Source organism: Oryzias melastigma, linkage group LG18 (genome assembly GCF_002922805.2).
Source record: "Oryzias melastigma strain HK-1 linkage group LG18, ASM292280v2, whole genome shotgun sequence".
Lineage (NCBI taxonomy): Eukaryota > Metazoa > Chordata > Actinopteri > Beloniformes > Adrianichthyidae > Oryzias > Oryzias melastigma.
Genome location: NC_050529.1, coordinates 19,700,236 through 19,712,402, shown reverse-complemented (window position 1 = coordinate 19,712,402; position 12,167 = coordinate 19,700,236). Strand labels below are relative to the sequence as shown.

The window sequence follows — 12,167 nt, the reverse complement described above, 5'->3', positions numbered from 1 at the left end:
TTTTTCACTCATTCATGTCTTCACTCATCTTTGAAATGTCAAGTTCCAACTGGTTCTGCTCAAAGCTCAGAGGAACAGCACCGACTCAGAACCAGGTCCCAGCCTTGGAGGCAGATCGGTTTTGATCCGTTCAGCTCTGAGCTCTTTGGTACCTGCTCAGGTGTGTTCAGTTACTCAGAATCTGGAATCTCTTGATACCAACAGGAGGTCTTTGTGGGGGTTTCAGTTCTGATCCGGTCAGCTCTGAGGCGTTCATCCTTCAAGCAAAGACAGTAAAAAACCATCCAGTTCTGATGAAGCTTTCAGGAGGCCCGCTCAACCTTTCAGGGAGGGTCCGTCTGCTGCAGCATCAAAGCTTTCTGAGGCACTTCACTGTTCCTGTCTGCTGTGTCCTGTTTGGATTCACTCTGATCTCACAAAGCCCCTCCCCCTGGTCAAGTTCAGGACGACCTTCCTCCAGCTGGGGGAGATCCCACACAGAGCGTGCACGTGCACCAACACTCCACATCTGCTCCATTAGCATGGACACGTGCACCGTCTGCATCAAACAGCGTCCTGGGGTGGAAGTCAGGGTCACGGAGGAGAGGGAAGATGAGGGAGGAAGAGTCTGATGAAAGAGGGGTGAAGATCTCCTCATGCCATGAAGATGATCCGAAGGTCTCAGGAAGTCTGAGGCTGCTGTGACTTTGGAGGGAGTTCGTGTTGATGCGTTCTTGGAGTCTAAGCATCCTTTGACCCTTCTCAAGATGTAAGACTTCATGGATGAGCTGCAGTCCTTCTTAATATCAGCTTCTCTCTGATAGATGCTGTGCTTGTATGTTGTACTTGGAGTTGGCAAAACAGTGCAAATCTAAAAGATCTTGCTCCAGAATTTATTTTTCCAAGTTTATTTATTTATTTACTTTTTAATTAATTATTTTATTTTTTTTTCCAAGCTCCATTCTGATAAATGACAGACGTGATGTCACATGATTCCTGCCAAAAATGAACTGTAATTATTCATTTCTCCTTCGTGATCAATTTTCAAACAGTTGTATGGGGTCGAGTCAGGATCCGCTTAAAGTGGACAAAAAAACAGATTGTGAATTTGAAAAAATAAAAATAAAAATTTGAAAGCTGTTTTGAACTCGAAAATACATATTGAAAACTTGAAGGAATTAATGAAAATTTGAAAAAATAAAATTGAAAACTTGATAAAAATACTGAAAATTTGAATATATATATATACATTTTGAAACTTGAAAAATAAAAAACTAAAACTGTTACAAAAAAAATCATGTTTATTTGTGCTTTCAATTTTACTTCTTTTTTTGTTTTTCATTCTTTGCTTTTCTCTGTTTTCTATTTCAGTTTTCGCTGCTGAGCTGATCCTAATTTTACAAGGGGGCGGGGCTTTGAGCTCATTGGCTACCGTTACATGTTTCACCAATAGTCACTAATCGTAAAATGTTCGTATTGATTTGATTTTCACTTTGTGAATTTGGTGACGTCAAATCCGGTGCTTAAAAAAAAAAGAAAAGTAGTGAGCATCGTGTCTGAATTGCTTTTAAAATTCAGCCCACTATATAGTCCTGTACTATATACTTTAGGATTATTCGAACATTTCCAAAATCCAGTGGTGAATGTAGACCACAATGCATTGCATTTGAACAAGTTATAAAAAATGTATTATCGTTACTTTTTATGTTTTCATCATCAGAACACGGTAGATTCATTAAAAGTCTTTGTGGTGACGTAATTTTTGCTGTTAAAAATAAAAGTATTGGTATAGTATCCAAGTTGCTTTTAGAGTCCAGATACATAGTTCTGAACTATATTGGTTTGTTTTGTTTTTTTATGTATAGTATTTCGGGAATAAGGAGGGAATTCCGACATACTCCAGACTTTTTCAGAAACTGGCCATTGATGAAGCTGGTGTGAACGTAGCATTCTAATCCCATTTGGGGATAAAAGGTGAAGCTTTTAGCACCTCACTCTTTATCTGATCTAAGAACCCCTCATTCCAGCTGTTCAGGATCTCCCATCATGCAGCTGTGCCCCCCGCCCACGCTCGTGTTCTCATCCGTGTGGTGCAGATCGTCAGATTAGGTAGAGGTGCCCCTCATCCAGATACCAGAACCTTTAGAAACAAACGGGCAGGTCCAGACATCCCCCCCCCCCAAAAAAAAGCTCTGGGGGGATAAGACCAGCAGCATTCCAAGAACATCTGAGCTTGACGTTCGCTGATAGAAGTGTTTGGACGGTAAAGTTTGAGCAAACAGTTAGATTGATGCGTGACATTAGGACAGCAGAAATGAACATTCCTCAGTTACACAACTAAAGTCGTTCACGGTAAATCCACGCGTGTGTTCTGCCCGGCGAGTTCAGTCCTGCGCGCTCACATGAACTTTTCAGAAGTTTCTGATCTTTTCGTCAAGAAGCTGGAGAATGCTGGGAATTATTTTGGAGGGGCGCTCAGGGAAAGGCAGACAGTTCCAGGGCCTCAGGTGAAGCAATTCTTCACAGGTGACCTTCACTGTGATTGCTCCTGAATGCAACACGAAACTGAACATCCCACAGGCGTTCCAGCAACAAACACACACATAGACAGGTATGTAGGCACACACCAACTGACACACACAAATAGAGACACACAGGTGCACAAAGACACAATCACTCATAGACAGATGCGTAAACACACAAACAGGGGCAAAAACACACAATTAAAGACAGATACACACAAACACACACACACATAGACAGGTATGTACGCACACACCAACTGACACGCAAATACACACACAAATACAGACACACAGGTGCACAAAGACACAATCACTCATAGACAGATGCGTAAACACACAACTACACAATTACACACAGATACACACAAATACTCATAGACAGGTACGTACACACACACACACAGACATGCAAATACACACAATTACACACACACTCATTGACAGGTATAGACACAGATATACAAATATTTACAAACACACACACGCACACACAAACACACACACGCACACACAAACACACACAGGTACACACAGAGAGAAACATAAACAAGAATACACACACAAATAAACACAGACACAATACACACAAACACAAACAGGTACACACAGAGACACATAAACACATAGACAACTATGCACAAACGCATACACACTCACACACTTTGATACAGAAAGCTAGACACGCTAATGCACAAACACACTGATAGACAAAAACATAACACACAAAAATATACAAGTACACACACATAGACAAAGACTGACAGACACACACCTATCTATCTATCTATCTATCTATCTATCTATCTATCTATCTATCTATCTATCTATCTATCTATCTATCTATCTATCTATCTATCACACTCACACAGACTCACACACCGTGTTTGCCTCCATCAGTTCTGGTTCCTGCTCATTGATGCCCTCCTTCTGTCAGAGTGATTAGAGGAGTGGAGGAGATCAGAGGGAGGAATGATGCAGCGACTCCCTCCACTCTGATCCAAACACCCCCACCCTCAGTTTGGTGTTTCACCCCCTCTCTATCCTGACGCTGCACCTCTCTGCATCTTTTCAACAGGTTGAAGCAGAAACACAACTTTTACTGTTTGTTAAAATGATGTTTTTGAGTAGATTTCACACATTGGACATTTTAACTGAAGGACGTTTTTATGGTGGGTAAACATTGACTAGTGAGGAGCTACAAGCATGATAGTTAGTGGACTAACAGGACCATTCAACGTTCTACTTTCTGTTTTTTTCTTTGCTAATCAGAACAGATTTTTGACAATAGCGCCCCTAAATGAGCAGCTGTTGGAACTGCAGGTTTTTGGTACCCTTCAGTCTTTGGTTTTGGTAAAAGCCAACCAAACTTGATGAATTCCAGATGAGCTCATGGGACGGTCCAAGATCCAAGAGAGCAATGGACCTGGTTTCTGGAGATGCCAGCGTCCAAGTTTACCTGCTCAGTAGGATCCAGGCTTCCTCTAGAAGGTCACATGGATCTTTTCTCTTTGAAACTTGACTTCTACCTTCTATATGCTTATGGAAAACCCCAGTTTCTGGTCCTGGAAGCAGATTATAAATGTGTTATTTAGACAAAAGTGAGCCCCCACCTGCATTGAAAATAATAACCAGATAATAACGTGAGACCTTAAGGGTCATTCTCTGAAGACTTAACACGCCACTACAGAGTTTCCCACGCTGTGCAGGGCTTCGTTGCCGTAGAAACCAATGCTCAGACTGTGGTCATATGAGCTGATTAACGCTGCACTCGAGCTTAGCCCCCTCACCCTGTCCTCATCCACCCTGGTCCTCTTAACCTGCACTAGACCTCTACATGGTCACTGAAAAGCTCTCTGGCTCCTCCTCGTGTTCCCGATTTATAATCTACCCCTCATCTTGAACATTTACAAGCGCAAGATATTATCTGCACAATAAAACTCATGCAAACGCCCCATGTCTGAACAGAATGAAACCACCAACACAAAAACCTGAGAGATGATGAAACCTCTCCAGAACTGTTGAAAGGTTTAGATCAGGGATAGGGAACTCCAGTCCTTGAGGGCCGCAGTGTCTGCAGGATATCCAGATATCCCAGCCCTACTCCAGACTGATTACCTGGTTCAGGTGTGTCTGGCCAATTAGAACAAGACAGAGCAGGGTATGCAGGAAAACATGCAGTAATCAAGGCCTGGAGTTACCTATCCCTGTTTTAGACTAATACTTTGCAGTTATGTTCAATTCTTCTGTGGCCCTTTTAGCTGCTCCCTTTAGGGATCGCCAACGTGACTCATCTAACCATCTGCATCTTACATCATGTCCACAAGCCTCCTCTTTCTTGGCCTCCAAACATCCTTTTACCAACACCATGACTCTTCCTCCTCTCAACATGTCCAAACCATCTCCATTGGCTTACAAAACAGTTAACTTGATCTCTTCCTCTGATGGATTTATTCCTGGTTCTATCCAAACTAAACCACCGCAGTCTTCTACGCCTTTCCTTTCATTCTTGCTAACACTCTTTGGTCTCACATCACACCTGAAACCTTCCTCCATCCATTCCAATCTGCTTGCATTTGCCTCTTCACTTTGTTTTACCCTGATCTAAAGTAGCTTAACTCCTCCCCCTTTGCTCCTTGTAACCTCACAGTTCCTCTCATTTACACACAGATATTCTGTCTTTCTCTACCTAACCTTCATTGCTCTCACTTCTAGAGCAAACCTCCACCTCCCTAGATGTTCCTCCATTTGCTCCCCACTCTTATTATAGATCACAATGTCATCTGCAAACATCATGATCCACAGAAATTCATCTCAGTCTGTCAAGGTTTCACTACTCTTTCCCATAACTTCATTGTGGACTTTTCATTTTTATTCCATCATAGTGTCTGCAATTGTGCACATATTCCTTCCACTTATAAATGCACACCACTTCTTCATTCCTCGGGCATTGTCTTACTCTCCAACACTTCCATACATCCACAGGTATGCTGTCAGAATCAACTGCCTTTACTCTTCATTCTCTTCAATGTCTTCCGCACTGCATCCTATCATTGTCTTCATTCATCAGCTCTTCAGAGTTCTACCCCTTTTTCCTTGCTAACCTAACACAGTCCTGAACTTCTTTGTTCCACCATCAATCCTTCATATCTGCTTTCTTCATTCCAAATGACAGACCAAGTACTTTACTTTCCAGACTCTCTGATCACTGTAGCTGTCCAGACAGAAAATAATCTCCAGTTCTCCTAAAACCTGTTTCAACCCGTCCCTAAGAGGCAAACAGGACTCCTGCTTTTTCCAACTCCCTCCACTTGATCCTCTGCTCTGCCCTTGTCCTCTGTATCTTTGTCACCATCAGAGTCATCTTCACACCCCCATCTTATGCTGTCTGGATACACTCTCCCCAGCCACAACTTTGCTGTCCCTGATCTCTTTCAGATTACAGCGTCTGTACAAGATGCAATCAACTCGTTTGCTCCTCCTTCCTCTCTTCTGTGTCTCCCTTTGCTCCTTCTTGTTTCTATTCTTTTAGGAAGTCCGTCACCATGTGTCATCTGCATTCCTGCCTAATACAAACCTATCCTTCACTTCCTCATCATCTCTGTTTACTATCACCTCTAGGGATACTCTTGATCTCCATCTCCCTCCAGAATTCCTCTTTCTTGTCTAGATCACATCTTATCTTTGAAGTACAACCACTGACAACATTTAACTTCACACCTTCAGCTCACAGGTTTAAACTCATTACCCCATGAGACACTCTCTGTGCCTCCAGAACATTCTGAGCCAACTCTTCCTTGGCCATATCTCCTCCTTCTCTGTTCCTCTTGCCATCATGTCATTGACTCTCTAGTTTTATTTGTCAAAGTTCCTACATTCAAGTTCCTCCCCCTTTGACCATTGTAGTCATCTGTTTGTGATCCACGTGGCTTTGGTTTTACGTACTTCCTGGCACAACCTTCTGTATTAGCTAGGATTTTAGTCCCGGTCTTGTCGGTCATTGATAGTTTAAAAGGTGTTGGAGCATCAGTCTTGTCTTACTTCAGATCTTCTCACACCAGTCATACTGATCCGTGTTAGATAGCCTTTCTTCTCAAGTGTTCCCTGACTTCATAACTTTGGAGAATCTGCACATTCAGAGATCCCAGTAGATCTTAAAAATCTTTGGATCCCCTGTGAGGTGGCCAGGTATCAAAGCACATATCTAACCAATCACAGCAGACAAAGATAAACTGAGTCAAAGGGCTTTTTGTTGTGAAAATATGGTCACAATATGATTTCACAAATTATATTGTTCTGTAAAAAAAACATTTTTTCATACATTTTGAGACCTTAAACGTCTTTTTTGTTTTGTTTTTTTTAGGGAAGAACTCATCATTTTAACAGTTGCAGTTATGTTTTTTCCATTTAAATCATCATGTAAAAACTCTTAAAACAGAAAGAAATTGAAATGTGAAAATTCAAAATGATAAATATGAGTCACAACTGAGTCATGCCTTTGTCAAGGACTGTTTTTGGATGATCTGCTGTGATGGAGCTGTTGGATGCCAAACACCAGCTGCTGTCTGGCTCTTCTGTATAAGAAAAGCCAAAGCTTGTTTTTTCTGCTTATTTGGTAATCACCTCTCAGACTGTTTAACCTGCCACTTTATGGATCACTGTCTGATGGATGGATGGAAGAGAGAGTGGTGGTCACTTTCAGTAAATACGGAGGGAAAGCTTCACATTCCAACAGAAACCAGAGAATTGATGTTCTCATGAGGTAATTGGATTCTTCATAGGAAGTTTTGAGCGGTTCCGACCTGTTTGTTGGTTTTTGTCTTCCTAAGTTTTATTTACGTCTCTGAAAGTGTTCATAGAAGTCCTGCAGTCAGAGCCGCAGACTGACCAAACAGAACCAGCTGACCCGATTTCCTAATGTGTTGTTTGTTGCAGGGGGACAAGTTTGACGAGCCATGCAACGGTCTGGACTGCAGCAAGGGGTGCCAGTGTCTGCCTCAGAAAGGGGCCCGGGTGAGTCGTCCCAGTCGCACCTTCACTAAACATCTGTATTCACACGTGCACTTCCCTCACATGTCAACTTCATCCACATGTGCCCCACATGCACTTCATTTACATGTCATTTATGTACTTAGTTCATCTAACCTTCATGCACACATCTTACATCATCTTTAGAATATTTCATTTGTTTAAAACTCACTTCTAAGTTAACATCTTAATAATTAAAAGCAGATTTTTACTCAAACACAGATGCTAATGTATATTTTTGGTGAAACAAACTGTATTCCACCCTCCTGCTCTATGCAGATTTTTTAATCTATTTATTTATAAAGTCTAGTTTTATGTCATTGTTTATTATTTGTCAGGAATTATGTGCAAATATTTAATAAATGTTGCATAAGTTTGTTAAATGGACAAGAACAGAGCTCATCCATCTTCTCACTTACAAAAGCTTTTATTCTGAAGAACCTGCTCTTATTTTGTGTGAAACAGGAAGTCGCAGCCATTCAGTTGACATGGATCTCACTTGTGCACATAATCAGAAAAACAAAAGTCTGGTGAGACTGAGAACCAGACCAGAACCGGTGCAGTGGTGAGCCCCCCACCACCCCCCCCAGCCTCTATCCAAACATCAATTACCGTCTGCCTCCCAAGCCTGCACTTAGCGCCTGTGTACTGTACGCCACTTTGGCTAAATAACAGTCAGCAGCGGCCCATTAGGCTCAGGTAGCTGCAGGTAAATGACACAGCTCCGCTGGTGCCGGCTGCCAGGCACGGGCCCCCTGTGGGCCTAAATAAACCCCCCTGCCCCCATTATCTTCTTAAGCTGCTATTGTTGGAGCCCAGCGAACAGCAAGGTGCTCATTTGTCTCATTAGTTTTACTTTTGTGCTCGGAGATCCTGAGCAGCATTCCGGGTCAGAACTGCGAGGCTCCTGATTGGTTACTACTAGTGTTTGAAAGTAATCTCTTTCCAACAGTTACTCTCACTAAAACATCTCTAAAGTGATAAAAGCACCAGAGAGGAGGACGATGTGGTGTTGATAACAACAGAATGACCTTTGTTTTAGGCTTTGAACTTAAGAATTCAGAAGCAGAACCAGAGTGATGCTCTGACTGGATCTCCAGTCATTTTAGTCCACGGAAAGTAAAAGGAAATCAAACATTAAAGTTAGACAAATATGTTAAAATATTGGAAATAAAAGTCAACGGATTAAGTTTTTACCATTGACTGTATATGAAAAGTGGACTGAGTGGCCCCTCCCACAGCCTGTCAAACAGGAAGTAGCAGCTGGCTCCAAGAAGCCAAAATCCTATAGACTTCTGTAGAGAAACAAACAGGAATTATTCGTGTCAGAATAATCATTCTTGCTCTTTTTTAAAATATCTTCTTGATAATCCTAATTTTTTATCATATTTTTTTGTGTAGTGAAAGTTATTCAAGTTATAAATTGACCAATCCAACACATTCTCACTCTCAAATCGTCACATATTAAGGACCCTTTCACGTTTTTGACATTTTGAACTCCGGGCCGCAACCCAAACCGGTTCAGTACCGCGAAGCGTAGTGCACCTGTACCCAAAAATGGTGGTACCCTAACCAAACACTGGACCAGATGCTGTACCGGACCCGAACCGGTACCAGATGTGGTAGCGGGTGCGAACCGGAACCAGTACTGGACAAGAACCAGTACTGGGTTAAGGTTAGGGTACCGATACTGGACCAGTGGGCATCCGGTACCGCAGACCGCATTGATCTCTGGGCCTTGACCAAACATCAATGTGGGGATGAGAACTTTTTAACCAATCAGATGTGGTCTCACATCAAACACTCGAGAGCTCACTTTCAGGTGGTAGATGCTTCAGCTTTCAACTAGCTTGTTCCTGATTGGAGGTTGCCATAGAAACAATAACTCAGACTAATCACTGGTTACTGACGTCATCTGGATCTAACATGATGTCGTCCATATTGCATAAAGACTGACTTCATTTGGTTGGATCTGTAAGTAAATCATTTACTATGAGTGATGTCACACTCACTCAGTCCAGATCTTATATACATACAATGGTTTTTACTTTATATTTGAAATAAAACTAAGATAATACAAAAAATCATGAATTGTTCTTCACTCCTCCATCACTTACATGTTTCTTTTTATTACTTCTTGTTGTTTCCATGAGGAAATGATTATCTCCCCCCAACGAGGAGCTGTTAATCTGGTGCTCCTCTCTGCTTCATGTGGCTAAGGTGGGGGGGGGTATAAACATTTATCAGGCAGAAATCTATCCTCCGGTTATTTGGCAGCTGGAAGCAAAACTTCCCCGCGTCAGTGCAATGCAGGCTTGATGAGAGAGCTGACAGGCTGTTAATGTGGTCAGGCTGGGGTCCCTGAGGGGGGGCTGTTATCTTCATACTATCGCTGTCAGCGTGCAGATAACCAGGAGGAGGCTTTTATCAAAGGAAACGCTTTGGTGGTGTAAACACAGATTTATCAAAGAGCTGGGTGTTCGTATCTTTATGCGCCACAGGATATAATGCAGGTCCAATAAATGTAACTCTGCAAACGCATTAGTGTATCAGATGAATGAAGGTTTCTCTAGAAGCTGATTGTTCTGCTAACTTCATCTAGTTCAGTAAAAGAGCCATTTGGGTTTGTTTTCTACTGATCAAAACCTAGAAAGAGTCTTACTTTACCCTTTAGGGAATTTGGAGTTTCATTCATTTATTACCTTCTTTTTTCAAATAATAAATACTAATCAAGTCTATTTTTTGGCACGAACAAAAGCAAAAATGTAAAAAGAAACTAGCATTTCTCAAAATGGGATTTTTTAAAAATGTTTTTACCTTATACCTTTACTAGAAGCCAAATTACCAAAAAAGATAACTCATTGCCTAATTACTAGCTGATCTCCAAATTAGTATAAAATTCCTCAGTAAATTAAATTAGCTAAAAATGTTAGCATGTTGCTAAAATTAAAGCTAAACTCTAAATTAGCCTAAAAACTCCAGTGGACAACAAATTAGCCAAAAATGTTAGCATATTGCTAAAATATTAACTTAACTAAAAATTAGCATAAAATATTTAATTAGAGGCCAAATTAGCATCTATCAAAATTAGATTTTCTTTTCCCTGTAACTTATTTTCTAAATAAAAAGATGCTCTTTGCCTAACAAGATCATCTCATTCTTTCATCATATTCTTTCTCAATTTATAAATCTAAATAATCTAAATTAAATAAATGCTAATTAGGTAATCCTTACTTTAAAGAATTTCAATTTTTTTCTATTATTTATTTTTTTCCCCATCTTTGTCCTTGGTAGTCTTTTATTGCTGGGTTTAGTTATTTTAGTTTAGGGTTGGATCTTGGTAGTCTTAGTTTTTGGGCTTTGTTTGTTTGTTTTCTTTAGGTAGTTTTAGTTAGGGGAGCTGCTGCTGAGAGCTCTCTGTTTGCACTCTCTCCTGCTAGCTTACAGCGCCTCATGCGCCAAACCTAGCATTAGCATTGCAACAAGAATGGTGAGCAGTATTAAAACTATCCAGCCGTACAGTTTTGAGGCGAGGAAAACAAAGACGTACGGATCTCGTCGTCTACACACCACTACAAGCATTTACATTTACTTTAATTAAAGTGGGTTTGAAGTCTCCCAATGAGAATTTACAATTTAAAAAGGCGTTGCAGTGCAATAAATGACAAGTTTTCCTAGTGTGGACCCCTGGTCACCTTGTGAGCGAGGGTCTCGGTTTACTTCCTGGAGAAACAAAATGTAGAAATGAAGTAAAGAGAGTAAAATATGAAAGCAGTTGAAAGCACTCATGGATGTTGATAGTGTGTCCTCTATGATTCGATTTCTAGTTTAAAAAATTGTGTTATCTTAAACTGTCTAAATGTAACTGTAAGGTAAAGTCAGCCTGGATGCAGTTAGTGGATATGAACTTAAGGTGAAAGATTTGAGTTCTTTCACTTCTACGCTGGGGCAGGTAGGAGTGGGGCAGGTTTATCTGCGAGGCTAAACTAGGTGACAATCACTCAGATGTTTCTACACCAATCCCTAAAAGAAGGAGAAGGACCACTTTAGGAAGTTAGCCGCCTTTATCTGTTCGGATCATTGACTATATATAGAGAACTGGACAGAGCCAGCTGTGACCTCACCCATAGAAAACGGCTTACTTCCTGCTCCAGCGAAACGTCACCATTTTTCTGCAATACGGATGCCTCCATTTGGAGCCAGACGACAGTGATTAGTCCGAGTCAGTCGGAGTAAGTGTTTCTATGGCAACTGCTGTCACCAATCAGGAGTGAGCTGGTTGGAAGACCACACCCCTTCCACTAAAAGAGGCATGGGAGAATCTGTCAATGGAACATTTGAGATGAGGGCCAGCGGGCACCACATGCTTTTAATGAGACATCTGATTGGTCAGTTTATAACTTGCAATAAATAAAATTAAAAATTGGAAAAATGAGGATTAGCAAGAAGATGTAAAGAAATGTATGCATAAGAATGGGTGTTCTGACAATGACTCAGTAACAGCTGTTTACTTCTCTATAGAAGTCTATGGGATTTTGGCTTCTTGGAGTCAGCAGGTACTTCCTGTTTGGAGCACGAGTGGGGAGGGGTCACTCCGTCCAGTTCTCTATATACAGTCAATGGCTCTTCATGTGTGTT

General features: G+C 41.2%; 1 protein-coding gene across 1 annotated transcript in view; it reads left to right on the top strand.

The window, feature by feature from the left end:
• The window catches only part of col4a6 (collagen, type IV, alpha 6), a gene marked incomplete in the record, with an annotated part of 106,998 nt that overhangs the window by 48,902 nt on the left and 45,929 nt on the right, over positions 1 to 12,167 (top strand). The window contains 1 exon segment of the mRNA XM_024287809.2: positions 7,437 to 7,514. Coding sequence (XP_024143577.1) covers positions 7,437 to 7,514 — 78 coding nt within the window.